Here is a 24,767-nt window from a genome sequence, read left to right as displayed (position 1 = left end):
TTAGTGAACCATTTTATTTTGAGAGAATTCTTCTACAGTTATATGAAAACAGGAGGCAAAAGGGAAATCTTTCTAAAATTATCTCTTTAGGAGGTCATTAATCCCAGTATCATAATAGTTTATAAAGCCTAAGATTCACACTGAAATAAATGACATAATAAAAGTATCATTTAAATCAAGTATAATAGTATCTTAATGGTTTCATTGCATTAACTTGAAAATTAATTTTTACTCCTAAGAAGTTCTTAAATTATCTTGTTTAAAATATTTTTAAATTAGAAGTTTAGAAGGTACTTTTATAATTTTAAAACATCATTACAATTATATCTCTTCTTATGTATCAAATTATAACAGGAGAGTAATTTGTGATGGTTGATGGTACCAGAAAATTAGTTTCAGTGATTTTGATATCATTAGCTACAAGAGAAAATAAACTAAATAATAAACAATTCAGAGGACAAGTTAAATACAGATGACTTAAGAAATTCTAAATAAGGTAGAATGAAATTTTTTAAAGTTCCTTTTCAATGATTCAAATTATGTTTAAATCAATTTTTTTTTTAACGTTTATTTATTTTTGCGACAGCGAGAGACAGAGCATGAACAGGGGAGGGGCAGAGAGAGAGAGAGACACAGAATCTGAAACGGGCTCCAGGCTCCGAGCTGTCAGCACAGAGCCTGACGCAGGGCTCGAACTCACGGATCATGAGACCGTGACCCGAGCCAAAGTTGGACACTTAACCGACTGAGCCACCCAGGCGCCCCAGTTTAAATCAATTTTTCATAGTAATTATAATTAAAATAGAAACCTGTAGTTTGGGAATGATAACTTTTACATGAATCAAAAGTAATTATGAATAAAATTTAAATATTTTTGTTTTTTACTTGTTCTGAAACTGCTGGGTCAGAATAGAAAGACTGAACGTACTTTACAAAAGGAAAGGTATAGTCAATATAGTCATAAAGATTCAGGGGAATACTCTTTGAACCACTCTTAACTTTAACATCACTTTAGTTCAAATAATTCAGAATAATGTTAAAATACCAGTAAATATCTTTTCTTTGTGATAGGTTTTTATGTAGGTCATTGCCTTTTTTGATTAATAGGTTTACTTTGATAAAACTCAGACGCATGGAATTTTCCCCCAAGAATGATATTTTGGTGGCGTTTTCTCCCCTTTGTATTCTACAAATGTACTTAATGCAATGGCAGGCAAAGGAAATTTAGTAATTATTTTTTAAATTACTAGTTTTTTTTTTCTATAGCTAAGATAACACACATACATATTATTTTAGTCCATTGGACATATACATTTGTATAATTAGTGCCTCCCTTGTATTTAATCTTCCAAAATCTTAGAAGTGGTATGTCAAAATTATTTTTCATTCTGTTTCTCCACTAAGCTAAGAATCTTGTTGATTCCTAAAGGAGTCTCGAATACAAGGCTGAATTCAGTGCTGGCTAGAAAATAATAAATATTAATTACCCATTATGTAATAAGCACTGCTAGGTACTGAGAATGCAGCAATAAGCAAAGACCCTACCTTCGTGAAGTTTACAGTCTAGTGGGGATTATTTAAAAGGTTACTTGAATATTGTTGCTTTTTTGCTGATAAATAATGTAGGCTTTTGTGAACCCCAAATTATAATTAAGTGGCCTTACTAGTAACTACATAATTTATTGGCTACCAAAAAAAAGTGTATGAAGTGTCAGGCTTTGCTCTGAAACTGGTGAACTTAGTATAGTCACACCCGAAGGCCACCAGAAGGTACTGTTCTGATTGACCAGCTAGCAGCTCCAGCAAAACCCCTGCTTGCCACTTTAGTGTCCAGCCTTGTTATTTCATACTCCCTTGAGCTTATGCAGCTAGGGCTGGAACGATATATATATATATCCCTGGTATGACAAGGTAGTTGTTTTTACTCAGGCTTTTGCCTTGAAGTTTGGCAGGGATAGTGACAGTTGACACATTATTCTCTGTTTTTGAAATATTTCTAGATTATAGTTATATTCTTTTAATTTTCTCTTTCATTCTATAATTTCTTTCTTTGCCTTTCACATTAACTTCAAATTTGAGTTTAGAATTTTTCACAAGATGATCTCTACAACTGATCTAATAAATATTATATAGAGAGAAGTTTTAGAATAAAAGAAATGCCAAATGACCCTAAAGGAACTCAAATTCCTATATTAAACCTGTCCCTTTGGCTTTACCTTTCCATCCTCCCATCTCCTGATAATTAGTATTTTGATAAATACTTTTCATCCTAGGTGTTCACAAAGCCAGCTACTAAGTAGTTCAGCTTTATATTTTCAAATAATTTTAAAGCCCCACTCAGGTAATTTTTTATCAGATGTAGTATAACATTATGTAGTACCATGGAGACTCAGGAGTTTTCAGGGAGCAAGATACGCTCTTAATGTCTAAGTCTGCAACTTCATTCTGATAAATTTCCATTGTATTAAACTTTTACCCAACCATATGATCTCACTCACACGTAGAATTTAAGAAACAAAACAAACAAGCAAGGGAAAAAGACAAACCAAGAAAGAGACTCGTGATTAAAGAGAACAAACTGATGGGTTACCAGAGGGAAGGTGATAGGGGGATGGGTGAAATAGGGGATGGGGATTAAAGAGTATACTTACTATGATGAAATAAAATGATTTTTACAAAATTAAAAAAAAAAAACCCACTTTTACTTGAACTGTGTTTTTTTTTCCTAAAACCAAAACTTACAAATGTAGTCTTTTAAATTTAAATATACTAGCTGCATAAACTTAAAAAAAAATCATTTAAAAGTGTTGGGAGTGGGGACTGACAAATACAGATTTTTTTTTACCTGAATATTTGAATAAAAACAATACATTAGACTAGTAAAGTTTTTTTCTCTCAGAATTTGTCAACCAATAGCTGACCCAACTAAACATATGTTGCACCTCTTGTTACTTGATGCTCATGGTTCTTTGCATGTGTCTTTTAAACTAGAGCTTTAACTTCCTCTTGTGCATGGTTTGTGCAAATTGCAGTTTATTAACTTGTCTTTGTCTTTGATGCTTGCAACCTAATCCATCACAGCTACACTGCCTCGAAAAGAAAGTGCTGTCAAACAGGAAACAGAGAGTGAGTATGCTTAGTGTATTAGTAGGTATTCTCAATGCATGTTTGTTTAATGTCTAGAAATTAGTTTTTTGTCTTGACAAAAGTTACACCAAAAATATTAATTGCTCTGAGTTGCCAGGTATTGATTGGTGACAGAAAAGCAACATGATGGTAGTGGTATGGCTACATTCAAGAAATATAGTTAAAAATATATGGTGGGCAGTCAGGAATTTGTGAAAGGCTTAACCATTCAACTTCTGTTTTCAGGCTGTGTTTAAAAACTACAAAAATTCGTACAGATATGGTCAGATTTTGCATAATGAAACTGAAGTTTATGTCTTTAATTGTCCTTATTGTATCTTTATCTGTCCCTTCTGACCATCAGTAAACAATACAGGTTAACTGAGAAATATTTTAGAAGATTAAAAAGAATTAATTATTTATATTCAATTCTGAATAAAAATAGTACATTTTCTTATAAAAATGTAAGCCTTTAATGCCTCGATGTATGTAGAATGTTGTCCAGCCACATTGTTCTCATTTTTCCTCATGGTTATGATGGATACCTATGTTTATAGCTAACCAGCGATATCCCCTATTATATAGTTCATGGTGTATGTATTATATTTTAGTTGTATTTTAAATGTAACAAGTTTCCAGGGTTGTTGTTGTTTTCTCTCTTCATTTTGTTTATTTTTTATTATTTAAAAAAAATTTTTTTAATGTTTATTTTGGAGAGAGAGAGCGAGAGCGAGCATGAGTGGGACAGGGTCAGAGAGAGAGTGAGACACAGAATCTGAAGCAGGCTCCAGGCTCCAAGCTGTCAGCACAGAGCCCGATGTGGGGCTCGAACTCACAAACTGTGAGATCATGACCTGAGCTGAAGTCAGATGCCCAACCGACTGAGCCACCCAGGCGTCCCCATTTTGTTTAGTTTTTAAAGAACTGTAGTTAATCAGTTCACTTACTATAAAAGCAGAGTTTCTGGGTTCAGGAATGTGTTATGTCGAATCATATGTAATTGACTTTTTATAGGGCAAGAGTAGAGTGATCAAGTATCGGCAGTTTGTATGGTTCAATCCAATATTTTCATTTTTAATGTGGAGGCAAGTAATATTGGGATATGGCTGTTTTCTTCAGAAATAAAAAAGTCATGTTAGCCAGTACACTAAGGAGTCATGGACCTTTATCCATTTTCATGTCTTTTGAGTAAGAAGGAAATCTTCATCTAGTTTAGTCTAGAAATATCAGACAACTTTGGTGAGACTGGGCAGGGTATAGATCATGTGATCTCTAAGATCCCGTCTAGTCCTATTCTGTGGATCTGTGTAGTTTTGCTGTTCTTACAATATACTCAGGGATAGGACACAAACATTAATGAAGGAGCAGGACACTGTACAGCCTGTCCCATGTGGTAGACTTGTGTGATAACTAATATGAGCACTGGAAGATGAAGACAGTGGAGGAAAGAGCCCTGGTTTACGCTATGGGTCTTTTATTCGTGAAGGTCACAACTTTCAAAGTTTTATTATTTCTTAGGTCTTCATGGAAGTTCTGGGAAATTAACTGGATCCACTTCTAGTCTAAATAAACTCAGTGTTCAGAGTTCAGGGAATCGCAGATCTCAGTCATCTTCTTTGTTGGATATGGGAAACATGTCTGCCTCTGATCTCGACGTTGCTGACAGGACCAAATTTGATAAGGTAAAATAAAATAACAAGTACTTCTTAAACATTAACATTGGTTTTCTAACAGCAGTTTCAAAAATTTGGGCTCTGTTGTCTCTTAATTAACTATATATTACTTTCCAATTGGAATCTGAAAAAAGTGCTAGTCAAATGGCAACTGAAATGTGTATTATCAATTCATTGACTTTTAACAGCTTTATTAAAATTTACTATAAATCATTAAGTGCTTGTATCTTAAGTTCTTTGAGCCAACTACAAATTAGAGAGGAAATAATAGCTTTTATGAAGCTAAATTATTCTCAGCAGTGCATTAAGTTTAAAAAGTTTATCTCTGTGTTCCTCTTTCTAGATGTCAAGTGAATAATTGTTGTGAGTTTTATTCTAGGTATGTCTGGCCCTGTTATGCCTTGATCCTTCTGCTTCGTCCTATCAATCTTGGAATAGTTTCTTTTGGAATTCTATTGAGATTATTATAGATAAAGCATCTGTGGTCCCTAAGTGCATTGAATGTGGATGATTTTTTAAGCATTTGGTGCAGTTAATTTTTGTTTTCTTCAGATCTTTGAACAGGTACTAAGTGAACTAGAGCCCTTGTGTCTGGCAGAACAGGACTTCATAAGTAAATTTTTCAAACTACAGCAACATCAAAGTATGCCTGGAACAATGGTATGGCTCACATTTATTTATTGGCTAATATTTATGATCTGTAGCATAATTGGCCTTATTAATTTATTGTCACAATTTCAATATCAGAACAGAAAAAGAAAAAAATTTACGATGTAAGGATGTTTTCAATAATTTTTATCATATCACGAGATAACAAAAACAGTGATAGACTTTGTTTTAAGCATCTAATTTAATACTCCAGACTGTCTTAGGCTTAAATATCCTCTAAATTAGTGAGGGTGGAAAATGTCTGAATATAAGACATTTTGTAAAAGACATTATTCAAAAGAAATTTTAACATTTTAGTAGTCACCAAGAAAAAATATAATTAAAAAAAAAATATTTGAGTATATAAACCATGGTCTAGGAAAAAAAAAGAAGAAAGAAAGAAGCCTCAAATCTGAATCTTTCTTATGTCTTTGCTACTAACTAGCATTAAGACCTTAAACCAATTGTTTAATCCCCAGTTTTCCTCATCTGTACAAGAATATAATAATAATGCCTGGTTAGCATGCCTCTCAGGTGGCATAAATGTAAGAAAATAAAATGAAAGACTGCTGCAATATTTTGAAAACTTAAAAGCACAATGCAAATAATTTTTTTTTAAAGTAGGCTCCATGCCTAGCATGAAGCCTAGCACAGACTTGAACTCATGACCCTGAGATCTAGAGTTGGATCCTTAACCGACTAAGCCACCCAAGCGCCCCAAATAAAGTGATTTTTTTTTAAAGTTTATTTTAAGAGAGACAGAAATGGCGCAAGTTGGGGAGGGGCAGAGAGAGGGAGAGAGAATCCCAAGCAAGCTCCACACCACCAGCATGGAGCTCAACGCGGGGCTCAACCCCATGAACTGTGAGGTCGTGACCTGAGTTGAAATCAAGAGTCAGATGTTGGGGCGCCTGGGTGACTCAGTTGGTGAAGCGTCCAACTTCAGTTCAGGTCATAATCATACTGTTTGTGAGTTCGAACCCCGTGTCGGGCTCTGTGCTGACAGCTCGGAGCCTGGAGCCTGCTTCACATTCTGTGTCTGCCTCTCTCTCTCTCTGCCTCTCCCCTGCTCGTGTTCTGTCTCTCTCAAAAATAAATCAACATTAAAAAAATTTTTAAAAAGATGTATGTGTCTCCTTCTCTGTGCTCCTCCCCCACTCATGCTTTGTCTCTTTCTCTCAAAAATAAATAAACATTTAAAAAAAAAGTGTAAATAAAAAATAATAAAAGAGTCAGATGCTTAACAAACTGAGCCACCCAGACACCCCAATGAAATTATTTTTAAATTAAGGTCACCTTAAAAAACAGAACCAACATAAAAAGCAATCTAAAATGAATGTTGTTGTAGATGATGATGGTAGAAATTTGCTTATTTGTTAGCCTCTGTAAGAATTTTTAATAGCGTTTTTTAAATGCCAGAGTTTTATTTGAATGATTGATAAGATTTCTTTAATTTTTAAAATTGTCTTAAAAGTTTTTTCTGGTTTTTTTGAGGTGCTCCCCCACTCCATTCCCACACCCACTCTGAGCCTCCTGTACCTCCTCTGTCCCTGCTTTCCCCTCCTGTGCACACACACAAGCACAACTTCTCAGCATACAATAATTCTCAGATCAAATCTAAGAGCAAAACATCTCATAAACATTCTTAAGCAACATACTAAATTATACAGTTTTAAAAATCATTGGTTTTCGGGGCGCCTGGGTGGCGCAGTCGGTTAAGCGTCCGACTTCAGCCAGGTCACGATCTCGCGGTCCGTGAGTTCGAGCCCCGCGTCAGGCTCTGGGCTGATGGCTCAGAGCCTGGAGCCTGTTTCCGATTCTGTGTCTCCCTCTCTCTCTGCCCCTCCCCCGTTCATGCTCTGTCTCTCTCTGTCCCAAAAATAAATAAACTTTGAAAAAAAAATTAAAAATCATTGGTTTTCATAATGTATTCTCTCCTAGGAATTTTAAGACTGAGCAGGCTTTTGCTATATAATCAAATTGTTGGTCTTTTGTTATGTAAAGTACCTGAATAATTTTTGCAGACTGAAGCAGAGGACGTAGATGGAGGAACATTATCCCGGCAGCATAATGCTGGCGTGCCACTGCCAGTTTCATCAGAGTATGTGTTTGTTACTATCTGTCATTTCTTTGGGAGGAAAAAAACCTTAAAATTGAGCCTCGGGGAATGCCGCTCCAATGGCGGGGGGGGGGGGGGGGACCAGATGACTCTGGTAATGTGACTGTACTCAGAGCACTGACACGCGTACCTAGTGTCTTCTTGACGTCTTACTGAGTTAAAATCAGTCCTGTTTGACTCTTCTTTGCTCTGGTAATCACAAAAAAGTGCAATCAATTTTGATGTTTGCTGGTAAGAAGTAGCATTTGAATTGCATATTTCTCAGAAATTACAAAGCACATTTCAGGATCCAGCTTTACAAATGACATCAAGTTATGTTTTGAGTAATAAAACTTAACTTCAAAAAAATATTTTTATGTTGGAAACTGATGTAGAATAATTAGTTCGTCATTTTTGGACATTTTTAATTGAAGTAATAAATTTTAGTCATTCTGTATGTATACAGTGGATTAAAGTTAAAGATGAAAACACTTGAAACTTGTAATCTGTTTTGTATGTTTTCTGAACAGAAAAGATATGATCCGCCAAATGATGATTAAAATATTTCGCTGCATTGAGCCAGAACTGAACAACCTAATTGCATTAGGAGACAAAATTGATAGCTTTAACTCCCTTTACATGCTTGTCAAAATGAGTCATCATGTGTGGACTGCACAAAATGTGGATCCTGCTTCTTTCCTGAGTACTACATTGGGAAATGTTTTGGTGACTGTCAAAAGGAACTTTGACAAATGCATTGTAAGTTTTTTTTTTTTTTTTTTTTTTTTTTTAAGTAACTTAGAGTTCTAATGATTGCAAAAATAGGTAAATGTATTTAAATCAAGAGATTTTCAGCTTGCCATTGGGGGATCTGCTCTTCACATCTCTCAAAGCCCTGAAGCAAGGTGTCGGCTGCAATTTATATGAACAGAGTTTGATGATACTATACTGGCTACTTTCCCTTCTACACTTTGAATCTTGGCAAGTTCTGGACCCCGTGGCGTAGAGGTAGCAGCTGCTTCAGAGATCCACTAGGTCAACTGAAATCTCAGTTAACTGGGGCACCTGAGTGGCTCAGTTGGTTAAACGTCTGTCTTTGGCTCAGGTCATGATCTTGTGGTTCATGAGTTCAAGCCCCGTGTCGGACTCTGTGCTGACAGCTCAGAGCCTGGAGCCTATGTCTCCCTCTCTCTCTGCCCCTCCCCAACTCATACTCTGTCTCTCTCCCTCTCTCAAAAATAAACATTAAACAAAAATAAAACACTAAAAGAAATCTCAGTTAACCAATTAGGGACCACAGATCACATGAAACGGCTGAAACTATCACTTAGATTTATTGTTGTTGTTGTTTTTAAAACATATTCTAATAAGAAAATTAATAATTGGATTATTTTAGTTGTTTAAATTTTTAATTAGTTTTATTAGTTTACTAGTTTAACAGCTGTAATTAATAATCATATTGCTCTATTTTAAGAATACATTGCTCTTATAATAACTTCCAGTAATCATTATTTTCTTCCTTCTAGAAAAAAAGAAAAATTATTACCTATATTTGTCTGCTAGGTTTTGGTAAGTTTGTAGGTATGAACTGGGCTGTCCAGGTTCCAAAATAAAAGGTTCATTTTATTAATGTAGCTAATATGTAAAATTTGATGGCTATCATTTGAATATTTCTACTGTGTAACCTCTAAGATATATCCAGTTCTTGAATACCCATAAAATAATGGGAGATAAAAACATTAAGGGCAATTAAAATCCATATTATTCTTACACTTTTTAAAAATAATATTTATTGAGTTTTTAAAGTATGAAGGCAGTATGTATGTGTTCACTATAGAAACTTAAATGTCACCTCAATAGACTTTGTTAATCCTCTTTCCTTACCACATGATTTCACTTGGGATTTTAAATACTTTGAAATTTGACCACTTAAGGCTTATCCTCTTCCCTCTTCCACCTTCCCCAGAGGTGATGATAAACTTGGAGGTTCTGACCACAAGCTGAGAGCCAGAGGGAAAAGGAAGAGCTGCTGAAGACTAAGATAATGAGTCCTGTGTGACATAGCAGGAACACTAAGTCATGAGGACACTATGCATTTCCAGATTATGAAGGCTTTGTTGCTTTTATTAGTAAAATATAACTTTATCTACCATCTGTCAGTCCAACAGAACATAATTGCTAAAAGCCTAGGATGTAGTGTCAGGTAAATGTAGATGTGGGTTCAAATGAAGTGCTTAGCACACTGCCTTGCACAGCAATAAGGCCTTACTAACTGATGGCTCATAATGGCGGTGGTGGTGCTCACGCTGCTGCCAGAGGTAGTAATTAATAATAGTTTATTAAAGAATGTTCATGTTATTCTCAAAACAGAGCAGTGGAGAAACAAAGCAAAATTAACTTAGACAAAGGTGCAAACTCAAATATTTTCTCATAAAATTGCATATATTTCTAAAGGATCTATCTTTTGTCACTATAGGGAAGGATAGTTCCTTCTGCCGCCTCTCATCTCTGTGTCTTATTTTAACTCCTGTCTTCTCAGTGTCTGGTGGATTGTGTGTACTCCATAAGTGTTCTATGTTTTGGTATTTGGGACAAGATTAGGACCTAAGGCAGACCTTGAATGGGTCTGTTTGTATTGAGCCAAAAGCACGAATGTCAGATGGCTGTAGAAAATGGGATAGCGCCTGTGTTTGGCTCTTCATTTGGTGGCCAAGATCAAAGTATCTGGTGTTCTTCAAAGAACAGGACTAAGAAAGCTAGCCTAGCCTGAACTAGAGCTAAAATAGGAAGTAAGTGACATATCAAGTACTACCAAGCTCGGCTCTGCAGTCCTATACATTCTTACCTGTGCTTAATTTGCTTTCCGGGATTCCTCACTTTAGTAATGCGGATTTGCGCCCTTAAACCTTTGAGAGTGATGTGATTTGGTTAAGTTGCCAAGAACAAAGCACAGATAAGCCTCACATGCTATGTGCCTCACATCAAAGTTATAGTCTTAATCACCGAGTAACCTCTGTGTCGAGTAATAAGCTGCAAGTAATGTGTACAATGAGCTTGAGAGAAATTTTATTTTTATAAGATTTAGTTCATTGATGGCTCTTTTTTTTATTTTACTTTTTTATTTTTTAAAATTTACATTCAAATTAGTTACCAGATAGTGAAACAATGATTTCAGGAGTAGTTTCCTTAATGTCCCTTACTACCCATTTAGCCCATCCCCCCTCCCACAACCCCTCCAATAAACCCTCAGTTTGTTCTTCATATTTATGAGTCTCTTCTGTTTTGTCCCCCCTCCCTGTTTTTATATTATTTTTGTTTCCCTTCCTTATGTTCATCTGTTTTGTCTCTTAATGTCCTCATATGAGTGAAATCATATGATTTTTGTCTTTCTCTGACTAATTTCACTTAGCATTATACCTTCCAGTTCCATCCACATAGTTGCAAATGGCAAGATTTCATTCTTTTTGATTGCCAAGTAATACTCCATTGCATGTATATATGTGTGTGTATGTGTGTGTGTGTACCACATCTTCTGTATCCATTCATCCATCGATGGACATTTGGGCTCTTTCCATACTTTGGCTATTGTTGACAGTGCTGCTATAAACATGGGGGTGCATGTGTCCCTTCAAAACAGCACACCTGTATCCCGTGGATAAATGCCTAGTAGTGCAATTGCTGGGTCGTTAGGGGATCTCTATTTTTAGTTTTTTGAGGAACCTCCATACTGTTTTCCAGAGTGGCTGCACCAGCTTGCATTGCCACCAACAATGCAAAAGAGATCCTCTTTCTCTGCGTCCTCGCCAACATGTGTTGTTGCCTGAGTTGTTAATGTTTGCCACTCTGACAGGTGTGAGGTGGTATCTCATTGTGGTTTTGATTTGTATTTCCCTGATGATGAGTGATGTGGAGCATTTTTTCATGTGTCAGTTGGCCATCTGGATGTCTTCCTTGGAGAAGTGTCTATTCCTGTCTTTTGCCCATTTCTTCACTGGATTATTTGTTTTTGGGTGTTGAGTTATAAGTTCTTTATAGATTTTGGATACTAACCCTTTATCTGATATGTCATTTGCAAATATCTTCTCCCATTCTGTCGGTTGCCTTTTAGTTTTGCTTATTGTTTCCTTCGCTGTGCAGAAGCTTTTTATTTTGATGAGGTCCCAGTAGTTCATTTTTGCATTGATGGCTCTTTTCTTAAATGAATGCATTGTTTCTATTCTACGAGTTACAAAGTCAGAAAAGACAAATGTCATTTAGAATATTTCCTTTTTTTTTTTTTTAATGTTTATTTATTTTTGAGAGAGAGTGTGAGTAGGGAAGGGGCAGAGAGAGAGGGAGACACAGAATCCAAAGCAAGCTGCAGGTTCTGAGCTGTCATCACAGACCCGCTGTGGGGCTCAAACTCATGGACCGTGAGACCATGGCCTGAGCCGAAGTCAGACACTCAACCGACTGAGCCACCCAAGGTGCCCCTAGAATATTTCCTTTTAATATTTAAGTATATTCATGCTATAATTACATCCTGTGCATTTTAATACCCCACTGGGCGCGCCAGGGTTGCTCAGTTGGTTAAGCTCCAACTTCGGCTCAGGTCGTGATCTCACGGTTTATGATTTCGAGCCCCGCATCAGGCTCTGTGCTGACAGCTCAGAGCCTGGAACCTGCTTCTGATTCTGTGTCTCCCTCTCTCTCTGACCCTCCCTCACTCACGCGTGCTCTCTCTCTCTCTCTCTCTCTCTCTCTCTCTCTCTCTCTCTCCAGAAAATGAAAAAACATCTAAAAAAATTTAAGTGCCACACTAAACAAAAATCTTCATGCAGTTTAATAACAACCATAGGCCAGCATTCTAAATTAGTGCTCACTGTGTACCAGATGCTGATCTAAGCACCTGGCACACATTATCTCATCTAATCCTCACAACCTCCTCCCCCCTACATAAGGTAGATGCTCTGAGACGTTATGTTACTTTCCCCAGGTCAAAGTAATAGAGTTGGTATTCGTACCCAGACAGTCTGGTTCCAGTGCCTGCAGTCTTACACTACCCTCTCTACTGCATTCATTTTTACTCTTCACAGTTATCAATACTGATAAATAAATATTGGAATACAAGAATACCTCAGAAATATTTCAGCTTCAGCTGGGCTAGGCTACCACAATAGAGCTAGTATTACAGTAAAGCCAGTATTGCAACAAAGTGAATGCACATGAATTTTTTGGTTTCCCAGTACATATAAAACTTATTTTTACACTATAATTTAGTCTATTTAATGTTCAATGTCTAAAAAACGATATATATAATATAAAAATATTTTATTGCTAAAAAATGCTGACCATCATCTGAACTTTCAGTGAGTTGTCATCTTTTCTCTGATGGAAGGTCTTGACTCCAGGTTTATGGCTGCTAAGTGATCAGGGTGATGATTACTGAAGGCTGGGGTGGCTGTGGCAGTTTCTTAAAATAAGACAACAATCAAGTTTGCCCCATAAATCAACTCTTCTTTTCACAAACAATTTCTCTATAGCATGGGATGCTGTTTGATAACATTCTATCCACAGAACTTCTTTCAAAATTGGAGTCAGTCCTCTCAACCCTGCTGCTGCTTTATCAACTAAGTTTATGTAAATTCTAAACTTAGTTCTAAATCTGTTGTTGTCATTCAACAGTCTTCACAGCATCTTTAACAGAAGTATGTTCTATCCCAAGAAACCACTTTCTTAACTCATCCATAAGAAGCAACCCTCATTTATTAAAGTTTTATCATGAGATTGTAGCAATTCAGTTACATCATTAGGCTCCACTTCTAGTTCTCTTGTTATTTCCACCATATCTGCAGTTACTTCCTCCACTGAAGTCTTGAACCCTTCACAGTCATCCATGAGGGTAGAAGCATCTTCTTTCAAACTCCTGTTCATATTGATGCTTTTGACCTCTTCCCATGAAACACAAATGTCCTTATTGGCATCTAGAATGGTGAATCCTCTTCAGAAGGTTTTTAATTTATTTTGCCCAGATTCATCAGATACAATATTTTTTTCTTTTTGTTTTTATGAATTTTTTTTAACGTTTATTTATTTTTGAGACAGAGAGAGACCGAGCATGAATGGGGGAGGGTCAGAGAGAGGGAGACACAGAATCCAAAACAGGCTCCAGGCTCCAAGCTGTCAGCACAGAGCCCAACGCGGGGCTCGAACTCACGGACCGCGAGATCATGACCTGAGCCGAAGTCGGCTGCTTAACCGACTGAGCCACCCAGGCGCCCCAAAATATTTTTCTTAAATAATAAAACTTGAAAGTTGAAATGATTCCTTGATCCATGGGCTGCAGAATGGATGTTGTGTCAGCAAACACGTAAACACCATTAATCTCATTGTGCATCTCCATCAGAGCTCTTGGGTAACCAGGTGCGTTGTCATTGAGCAGTCATATTTTGAAAGGAATCTGTTTTCTGAATAGTAGGTCTCAACAGTGAGCTTGAAATAGTCCATAAATCATGTTGTAAACAGATGAGCTATCATCCAGGCTTTCTTATTCTATTTATAGAGCAGAAGCAGAATAAATTTGCATAATTCTCGAGGGCCCTACAATTTGGGGAATGGTAAATGGGCATTGGCTTCAACTTAAAGTCACCAACATTAGCCCCTAACAAGTGAGCCTGCCCCAAGGCTTTGAAGCCAGGCATTGATGTCTCTGTACCTATGAAAGTCCTAAATGACATCTTCTCCCCAAATAAGACTGTTGTGTCTACACTGAAAATCTGTCGCTCAGTGTAGCCACTTTGATTAATGATCTTAGCGAGCTCTTCTGGGTAACTTGCAGCTTCTACATCAGCACTTGCTGCCTCACCTTGCACTTTATGTTATGGAGATGGCTTCTTTCCTTAAACCTCATGAACCATCCTCTGCTAGCTTCAGACTTTTCTTCTGCATCTTCCTCACCTCTCTCAACCTTCATAGAATTGAGAAGAGTTAGGTCCTTGCTCTGGATTAGGCTTTGGTTTAAGAGGATGTTGTGGCTGGCTTGATCTTCTATCCTGACCACTCAGATTTTTTCCGTATCAGCAATAAGGCTAATTTGCTTTCTTACCATTTGTGTGTTCACTGGAGTAACACTTTTCATTTCCTTCAAAAACTTTTTCTTTGCATTCACAACTTGACCATTTGACGCAAAAGGCCTACCTTTCAGCGTGTCCTCTTTTGATATGCCTTCCTCACTAGGCTTAATCATTTTTAGTTGTTGATTTAAAGTGAGAAACGTGTGGATTATTCCTTTCCCTTGAACACTTAGAGGCCATTATAGGGCTATTAAATGGCCTCATGTCAATATTGTGTCTCAGAAAATAAAATTGTGTCTAGGCCTGAGGAGAGGGAGGGAGATGGAGGAATGGCTGGTTGGTAGTCAGAATACACACATTTATTGATTAACTCTGCCAGCTTATACGGACATGGTTTGTGGCAAGCCAAACAAAAGATCATGCATCACAGAAGATCTTTACAAATATAATAATAATGATCAAAAAAGCTTGAAATATTGCCAGTTACCAAAATGTGACACAGAGACGTGAAGTTAGCAAATGCTGTTGGAAAAAAGTGAAGCGCAATAAAATGGGTATGCCATAGTAATAAAGATAATATCAAATGGGTGACAGTGCTCCACAGGACTTTCTAATACTAATATCTGTAGCCTGGAAGTAATTACTTTTCTAAGCCACATGTCATTTGATTTTCAAGTTATACCCCCAAAATAATTTATGAAATTTTAGGTAGAAGTAAAAATGATCTTATAGTATTTAGCAGTGTAATTCTTACAGTGAATATATCTAGATCCTCTGAGAAGTACACAGAACCGTAATTGAATTTGTGGATCTTTTTGACCCAAATGTCTAAGTTTTGTCTATATGAGATATCCCTTTTTTACTTTGTCAACATCGCACACAAGCACTTTGCTGAAATAATTTTAGAATAAGTAACTGATGGATACATGGAAAACTATATAGTATGTAAATCCGTAGTAGAAATGCCTGTTCTCCCTCTCTGTTCTCACACCCAGAAATTAAAGAACTGCTCTATCCAAACACAAAATTTAGGCTAATGAGAATTGGAAATGACTATGGTTCTCAAACTTGGCCACATGGCCACCAACCAGAAATAACCTAGAGGAATCCTGTGTGTGCTCTGTTATCTAGTCTGCCCCAAGATAAACAATTGCCTTATACTTACCTTTCATGAATAACAGAATTGTTATTGCTTGTTTTTCTTTGAACAAATAAATACTTGAGGTTCACAAGGTTTGATTGTATCTTGTTTTAAATAATTTGGATTTTTTTTCCTTGATGTTATTTTCTTAAAATATATGTGCTTTTTTAAAATTTGAAGTTTTTATTTAAGTTCTAGTTAGGATACATTTACAGTAAAATTGGTTTCAGGATTAGAATGCAGTGATTCATCACTTACATATAACACCCAGTGCTCATCACAACAAGTGTCCTCCTTAATACCCATCACCCATTTAGCCCATCCCCCGACCCACATACCTCCATCAACCCTCCGTTTGTTCTCTATGGTTAAGAGTCTCTTATGGTTTTAATTTATGAAAATAGTTTTTCTTGGTTATCCCTATCGTATTAATCTGTAATTAGTAAACATCCAAAATGTTCTAGGTACGAAATTATGTCCTGCCACTATGATGTATACATTTGCTTATGACTATATGTTGTTTCTAAGCTGCCCGGCTCTTTTTCTCCCTTGCTTTCTGCCTAACATTAGAGTAATCAAATAAGGCAAATGGAAGAAGTAAAGATCTCAAAAAAGAGTAAAGTAGGAATTCTTCCATTTGTTGCTGAATTTGAAGAATTTGCTGGACTCGCAGAATCAATCTTTAAAAATGCTGAGCGTCGTGGAGATCTAGATAAAGCATATACCAAACTTATCAGAGGAGTATTTGTTAATGGTAAGCTTTTGTTATGTTCTAAAGAATTTTTTGGTTGGTTGTTTTCACTATTATGGTAATCAAGTTGGAGGATAGATACGTTCATTTTTCATATTCTATAGTTTTTTTTTAACTTTCTGAAAGTAATTATTTCTTGAACCTGAAAAATAAAACCCATTCATATTCATCAGGAACCACTTCTATTTTAGGGTTCATAAGGGCTTATCACTATGCAAAATTGAAATTCCTTTTTTAATGCCCAAAAATGACCTTTTAAAAAAATTTAAAAATTAAAAATGAGATTTTACATTTGCATCTTAGCAAATGTCTGTGTAACCTTAAGCAAATCAATATACTTCTTTAGGCCTCAGTTTTCATTTCTGTCCCATAAGGTAGATTAATGCTAAAATACTATATAATTCACTGTCTTCCTGTAGTATCAGATCCCACAATTAAGTTACAGAAACAGTAGGATGTGCCATTTAGTTTCAGATAAATGATCTGATTGCATGTAGTCAGGAATTTTAAAAGCTGAAACAATTGACAGGAGGAGGAATCATCTTACCAATTACATATAATATTTTCAGGTCAAGGGAAAGATGGATAAATTACATGATTGGATGTTTGTATGGTTGAGATTTCTTTTGACATTCACAGTAGCTTTTCTTTGTCTGATTGTAAAGTAATACATGCTCATTACACACCCCCAAAAATAAAAAAACAAATTTTAAAAATCAAGAAGAAAATAATTTGTAATCTCATCAGGCAGAGATAACATTTAATTTTTATCCTTCCAAACTGTTTAATATTTCTCCTTCATATATATGTGTATGTTGAGTGTGTGTGTGTGTGTGTGTGTGTGTGTGTGTGTGTGTGTGTGTTCTTTAATATAACCTGCTACTCCATAATTCTAGTGCCTTTCCTTGTCAATTTATGTTATTACTATAATCATTTTCATGACCGCATAGTATTCCATGTGTTATTATTTATCAAATCTCCTATTAATAAGCATTTAGTTTGTTTCTAATTTTTTGCATATATTTTTGTATTCTTGTCCAGTCATTTCCTTGGGGTAAATTACTGGAAATGGAATTACCAGGTCAAAAGGTTTGCATATATCTCAAGGCCTTTGCCAAATTGCCATACAGAAAGGTTAAACCAGTTTAGTGTTCTGAATGGTTGGTGAGAATTTTCATCACATCTCATTAATGCTGGATATTAGTAGATATTATCAGTCTTTTTATTCTTTGTTGACCTAATAGGCTATAAATTGATTTTGTTTATGGTTGGGTTTTTTTGTTTGTTTTGTTTGTTTTTTTTGTTTTTTTTACCATGCAAGAGCTTTGAAATTTCAGTCAGATTTATTTATCTTTCCCTTTATGACTTCTAAGTTTTTGGACCATTCTTAAAAAGGTCATGCTATCACAAAAGTTTGTTTTTTTTTTTAATTAGCTTTATTTTCCCTGGTACTTGTGATTGTATTTATTTATTTGCTTTCTACATTTTTAAGTACTTGACCAATTTAGAATTTCTTTGGCTGAAAATTGCAAATAGGAATCCAGATTTAGTGTATTTGAAATATTTGTATATATGCAAATGTGTATGTATACACATTTATATACACAGACACAGACACAGACACACACACACACACACACACACACATATATGACTGTTTTAGAGTGATTTTTTAATTAGATTTAAGTGGATATGAAAACCCTTTAGTATATGTTATTAAGTCCAGAAATGTGCTTACTTCTTAAACTTACAAATGAAAAAAATCATGTAAATATTTTTATAGCTAAATATGGTCCTATTCATATCAAAATGTTATTATATTTTTTTCTCTTTTTGATTTTAGTGGAGAAAGTAGCAAATGAAAGCCAGAAGACCCCCAGGGATGTAGTTATGATGGAAAACTTTCACCATATTTTTGCAACACTGTCTCGTTTGAAAATCTCATGTCTAGAAGCTGAAAAAAAAGAAGCCAAACAAAAATACACAGATCACCTTCAGTCTTATGTCATTTACTCTTTAGGACAACCTCTTGAAAAGCTAAATGTAAGTATATTTTCATTCAGTGAATTTTCCTGATTTTGAACCTGTAAATCATATATTTAGATATGAATAACACAAACATTCATACTAATTTGCTCATGTATTGATGCAAAAGGATAAGGAAGGAGGGACTCAGTTATCAAAGGTTCCAGTGTGCTAAGACACTATTAGGTGCTCTATACCTTATTTTAATTCTTGCGAAAAATGATCTGGGCTAAGGTAGCATCAACCCATTTTACAAATGAAGAAACTGAAAGTAAATAAACTTGCTTGAAGTCATAATAACTGGCAAATAGCAAAGCTGGGGGAGTGAACCCTAGATTAGGCTTTTCCATTGTACCAGGTTCTCTTTTTTCCTCATAAATGGCTCATCTCTAACCCTAGTTCAAATGAAGATTTTGAAAACTTTATCAAGATAAAAAGAAAACCAAAAATTGCTTTTTTCATTGCCTTTTTCTTTCACTTCGTTTTCTGAAGTGAGTCATTCTCCAGAGCATATTTGATTATTACAATTAAGAATGGATGGTTTTAGAGAACTTTACAATAGTGGAAGCTTCAGTGGACCCTTCTAGATAACTTTGTCCACAATGTGATTAGTGCTCTTTCATAAGTTTTTAACTTGAAATTAGAGCCAAAATATATATATATATATGTTGTCAACAACAAATGCTTAAAAGACATTTAATCAAATCCACAACCAATTCCTTCTAAAACTTAAGAACAGACATATTATTTCTCTAGGGTAAAAGGTCTTTCTCAGACCTAAAGTCTACTTGGTACTTAACTGCAACATTAGAACCATTCCCTTTGAAATAAAATTTAAAGCAGAATCATTGCTAGATCCTTTAATATTTAACATTTTTACGGAAGCTCTAGCCAATGCAATAAGACCAGAAACATAAATAAAAGATATGGAAAGGAAAGTTAAGGTTATAATTACCTATATATAATAGGTTGAAATTACTGATCTATGATAAAGTAGCAGGATTTGGAATAAGTGTATAAAAAAATAATTTATTTCTGGTATGTTATAACAAGCAATTAAAAGGTTATGGAGAAACAGGGGCACCTGGGTGGCTCAGTCAGTTCAGTGTGTGACTCTTGATTTTGGCTCAGGTCATGATATCACAGTTTATGAGATCAAGCCCTATATAGGGCTCTGCACTGCCAACACAGGGGCTACCTGAGATTTTCTCTCCCCCCCACCCCCAGTGCTTCCCTGCTTGCATGTGCACATGCACACACACAATCTCTCTCTCTCTCTCCTTGTCTCAAAATAAACAGATGAACTTAAAAAAAAAAAGTTTATGTAGAAACAAAATTTTTAAAAGCACCAGGAATAAATTTATCAAAAAAATTATTAGCAAAAGCATAATAATTTAATGAAAAACAAATAGTACTTGCCAAGAAAATTTTAGAGAAAAGTAACGAGGGGAGATTTGGCTTGTCAGCATTAAATCATACTGTACAGTACTCACATAAAGGCGTGTCAATCAATAAAACTGCATATTTAAAAAACAAATATATTTCAAAGACGGCCTGAAATGAATATTTGTAACAATACAATAGTCAGTATATTTAATATAAAATGCCTTTTTAAAATCAATAAGGAAAGCACTGAGATCCCAATGTATAAATGGGCAAGGGTTCTGAATATACTATAAAATATGAAAACAGGTTAATTTCATTTATAGCCAAAGAGTCGTGAAATAAAACAACAAATAAACCTTTTCACTCATCAAAACGTAGTTTCTTTAAATTGTGGTAATTCTGATGATTATGTGGTAAGTAGCAGTTTCATGTCCTATTGATAGAAATATAAATTGATTGAACTTGGAAGCAAATTATGTATTTGAAGAATCTTCAGAATACTTAAAATGATGCTCCTCAACTAAGGAATCATAGACCTTGAAATTTGTACTGGAAAGTAATCAGTATTGTGGGTAAATACTTTTGTATGAAAAATATTTATGACCACTGTGTGTACAATAAATTTCTTTTAATTGGAGTAGATTTTGCCAACTCTGAAAAAGTGAAAAATGTTAAATATCCAATACAGGAGCAATGAATAAATTGTAGTTCAGCCATTAGATAGAACATTATGCAGCTGTTAAAATTTATAGTTTGGAGAAAACAAAATATTAAATGGGAAATACAACATATAATATAACCTAATTTATATATTTACAAGAAAAGACTAGAAGGAAATCTAAAATGTTAACAGTGGTTATCTCTGAGTAGTGTGATACATTTTTAATATATTTTCTGAGTTTAATACAGTGAATAAATACTATTTTATAATGAGGGTTTTTTTTTTTAATTTAAGTGGTAATAAAAGCAGTGCTTAGCCATTATTTCTTTTCATTTCCTTGAAGCATTTCTTTGAAGGTGTTGAAGCTCGCGTGGCACAGGGTATAAGAGAGGAGGAAGTAAGCTATCAACTTGCATTTAACAAACAAGAACTTCGTAAAGTCATTAAAGAGTATCCTGGAAAGGAAGTGAAAAAAGGTCTAGATAACCTCTACAAAAAGGTTGATAAACACTTATGCGAAGAGGAGAACTTACTTCAGGTATGCTTAGTTCCTTTAACCATCCTAGATTGCACATCTTTACATATATTGCTTTTCTCCAGGAGTCATCTAGAAAGGCTACAGATTTTCTATTTTAGTGCAGGAGGAAAGTTCCATAAATTATAGGCCAGATTAATGAGTTGTGAGGAAGAAAGGAACAACATTGATAATATAAGTTTATATGGCTATTCCTGTTTATCTTATATTTCTGCTTTATTGTTTTGAGACATTAGTTGTTTTGCTTAGGGCTGTGGGTTTTTTTGAGGTTTTTGTTTGTTTGTTTTTTAGATTTGAGGAAGGTAACTAAATGGAATAGAGCATAGTACAGCGGAGTGATGCTGAGCATGGGGGCCAGAGTTAGAAATGCAGCTCCAGATTAAGTTGTATGACTTTAGGCAAGTCGCTTAACCTCTCTGAGCCTCAATTTTCTTATTTGAAAAGTGGAAATAATACCTCCCTCATATAGTGGACACTACTATTCTTGTCATTGCCATTTTACAGATGAGAAAATCAAAAGCTTAGGGAGGTGGAGTAGCATGACCAAGATCTCATAGCTAACGGATGGTAGAGCCAGATTTAAACCCCAAATTGAGCCATTTTTCTTAAACCATACTGAAAGACCCAGACGTGAGTGAGAATAATTCAGATTTCAACATCATCAAAGGCTTCATGAGGGTTATTGCATTTGTGTCAGCCTCTGAAATTCAGGTAGGTACAGATAAAGCAAAAGGAGTGACGTTCCAGGTGGAAGAAATACCATGAGCTAAAAGATGTAAAGCCAAAAGTGTAATACTCTTTAGCAAATAGACTTAAGGTGACAGGAATTTAGTATTTATGATGTTTAGGGTTTATGAGGAAAAATCCTGGAGAATACTATCTGTTGGATAGTGATGATGGTCATAGCACCCACCCTAACCAGCTAGTCATGAGATGTAAATAGGATGATACATATATAAAGCCTTTGTACTGTGCTGATACACAGTAAGCATCATTAAATGTAACCTGTTATGGATGCCTGGGTGGCTCAGTCATTGAAAAATCCAACTCTTGATATCGGCTCAGGTTGTAATTTTGTGGTTATGAGATTGAGCCCTACCTTGGGCTCTGTGCTGAGCATGGATTCTGCTTGAGATTCTCTCACTCCATCTCTCTCTGTCCCTCCCCTGCTCACACTCACTCTCTCTTTCAGAAAAAAAATAAACATTGAGAAAATAAATAAATAAATAAATAAATGTAACCTGTTAGTATTAGCTAATATGTCAATGTAAAATCAGATTCTGCCTTGATAGGTGTCTACATAGTTATTCCCACTGCTAAATCATAAACCCTTGGATCGCAGATAATCCATCTTGGTGTCCTTCATAGCATCAAGCAATGTTTTGTATCATCAATTTTAGCTAAAGAACTTTTTAAACTTTCATCTGAAATGAAATTTAAGCATTAACTGTTGCATTCCATTTAATTACTAGTCTTAGTTCCATATATAATTGTGTAAATACACATCTGTATTGGATATTGTAGTAGATATAATAATGGCTAAAATGTAATGAGTGCTTGCTATCAAACATGTTCTAAGCACTTTACATACGTGCACTCATTTAATCCTCACAAGAAACTTATGAGGAAGGTATCATTGTTACTACCCCGGCTTACAGATGAGGAGCTTGAGGCACAGGGTAGTGATTCAACATAATCAGGGTCACATATGTTGTAAGTCTAAGGAGCCAGGGTGCATGTTCTTAACCATTACACTGCTAAATTCTTAGCATTTATTGACATTACTTCTTAGCATTCTTGACATTATTTCTCCTTAACTTGATTATATATTTCCATTCATAATTTAGTAACTTATTTTCATTTTTATAATAGGTGGTGTGGCACTCTATGCAAGATGAATTTATACGCCAGTATAAGCACTTTGAAGGTTTGATAGCTCGCTGTTATCCTGGATCTGGCGTTACGATGGAATTCACCATTCAGGACATTCTAGATTATTGTTCCAGCATTGCACAGTCCCACTAAAACAGAAGAGATAGATGAAAGAAGTGTCTACTATTTTGTGTGTGTGTGTGGAAGGAAAAGATTTAGGTGCTAGGTTGCCCCTGCTGCTTTAAGTCAACAGACTGGATAGGAGGAGTGGGTATCTGCAACTTCCCTTACCTGTGTAACTAATAACATGAGACTTCCCTGTTACAGGTGGTCGCTTGGCCATATGTGCTAACAGGGGCATGTGAAAGGAAAAACAGCAAATTGAGTGTCCCAGAAAGTGAAAGATAAATGAAAAAAAACGCTGGGTACACCAGACACTATTCAAAATGATCAAGTAACTGTCTTGAGAACCCAGACTTGAACTTTATGTATTATTAAATGTCAGGTAAATGGGTAATACCATACTACAAATATTCAAGAACAAAAGTACCAATTTATGTAGCAGTTTTATTTACCCAGTAGGTTGTGTACTAACTTAAAGCATTTCTCTCATCATAAAATACCTTTAGCATTCTTCTGTAACTGAACAGAAAGTTTTCTTTTATTGCCTAGTTTCTTGTATTTGAGAATAGTTATCCTGTGTGTAATGCATTGAAAGTTCTTCAGTTTTCACCAATTCACTATTGCTTTCAAATCATGTAACTACTAAAATATTGTACAGAATTTTTCCCTCTGTCTAACTAATGTGTATATGGACAGGGATCTTGTGATGATCAGTTGTAGACTTAGATTTTGAGGATTATGTGACTCTGTGTAGCAATGAATCTGAAATAAAGACATTTTCAAAAAAATTTTTTCAGAAAAGTTAAAATTTGGTAATATCATTCTTAGATCTGTTATTTGCTATTTTTTGTATAAAAGCAAATTCTTATAAAATCAGTAAACAAAAATTACATGTTCATTTACCATAAAACACTTAAGAGTATAATAAGAAAAATGAAACCATTTATAATAGCATCAAAAATATTTAGTATTTAGGACTAAATCTAACAAACCATTGTACTATTAACTGAAATGTATCTTCTCAGAATTCCTATGTGGAACCCCTAACCAGCATCCCCTCGCCCCCCCCCCCCCCCCGCCACAATGTGACTGCATTAGAAATAAGGCTTTAAGGAGAGAGATTAAGGTTAAATGGGGTCATAAGTATAGCGCTCTGATCCAGTAGAAATCGTACCCTTGTAAGAAGCCACCAGGGCTCTTTGCCATGTGAGGACACAGCAGGAAGGCAGCCATCTGCAGGACGGAAAGAGAGCTCACGAGAACCCAACCATGCCAGCACCCTGATCTTGGACTTCCAGCCTCCAAAACTGAGAAAATAAAGTTCTGTTAGTTAACCCACTCAGTCTATGGTATTTTATTATAGCAGCACAAGATGTATAAGACCTTTATGAAGAAAATTATAAAACTATTGAAAGATATTAAAGAAGGCCTACGTAAGTGGAGGAATATTTCATGTGTCCGTGTAAGAACACATAACATAGTAGAAATGGCAGTTATCCTCAAATGTAAGGATTCAGTACAGATTTCCAATATTCTAGCCCTGTGCCTAACAAGCTTGAAAGTCGCCTCTCCAGTCTAACAAATGAAAAGCTGAACAAACTGAAAAATCAACTCTTCTTAGATCTGTAAGAGAAGTGAGGTCACAAGGAAAACCACTACTACAATTAGAGAGATCC

General features: G+C 35.4%; 1 protein-coding gene across 8 annotated transcripts in view; it reads left to right on the top strand.

Annotated features, from left to right (window-relative positions):
- The window catches only part of EXOC1 (exocyst complex component 1), a 62,137-nt gene extending 37,708 nt beyond the window's left edge, over positions 1–24,429 (top strand). For 4 of the 8 annotated variants that reach the window (XM_040483075.1, XM_040483093.1, XM_040483096.1 and 1 more), the window contains 9 exons: positions 3,082–3,126; positions 4,645–4,808; positions 5,352–5,459; positions 7,472–7,548; positions 8,076–8,304; positions 16,309–16,492; positions 18,333–18,532; positions 20,905–21,099; positions 22,969–23,130. In XM_040483075.1, the coding sequence (XP_040339009.1) occupies positions 3,082–3,126; positions 4,645–4,808; positions 5,352–5,459; positions 7,472–7,548; positions 8,076–8,304; positions 16,309–16,492; positions 18,333–18,532; positions 20,905–21,099; positions 22,969–23,121 (1,355 nt within the window). In that variant the 3' untranslated portion in view covers positions 23,122–23,130. Of the gene's footprint in view, positions 1–3,081; positions 3,127–4,644; positions 4,809–5,351; positions 5,460–7,471; positions 7,549–8,075; positions 8,305–16,308; positions 16,493–18,332; positions 18,533–20,904; positions 21,100–22,968 lie in introns of all 8 variants that reach the window. The other 4 variants (XM_040483082.1, XM_040483112.1, XM_040483103.1 and 1 more) reach the window with 2 other exon arrangements.
- Positions 24,430–24,767: the final 338 nt, after the last annotated feature.

This window comes from Herpailurus yagouaroundi, unplaced genomic scaffold (assembly GCF_014898765.1).
Source record: "Herpailurus yagouaroundi ecotype Mexico unplaced genomic scaffold, PumYag 28, whole genome shotgun sequence".
NCBI classification, from domain to species: domain Eukaryota; kingdom Metazoa; phylum Chordata; class Mammalia; order Carnivora; family Felidae; genus Herpailurus; species Herpailurus yagouaroundi.
The sequence above is the reverse complement of the archived record's forward strand: the minus strand, read 5'-3'. Positions and strand labels throughout refer to the sequence as shown.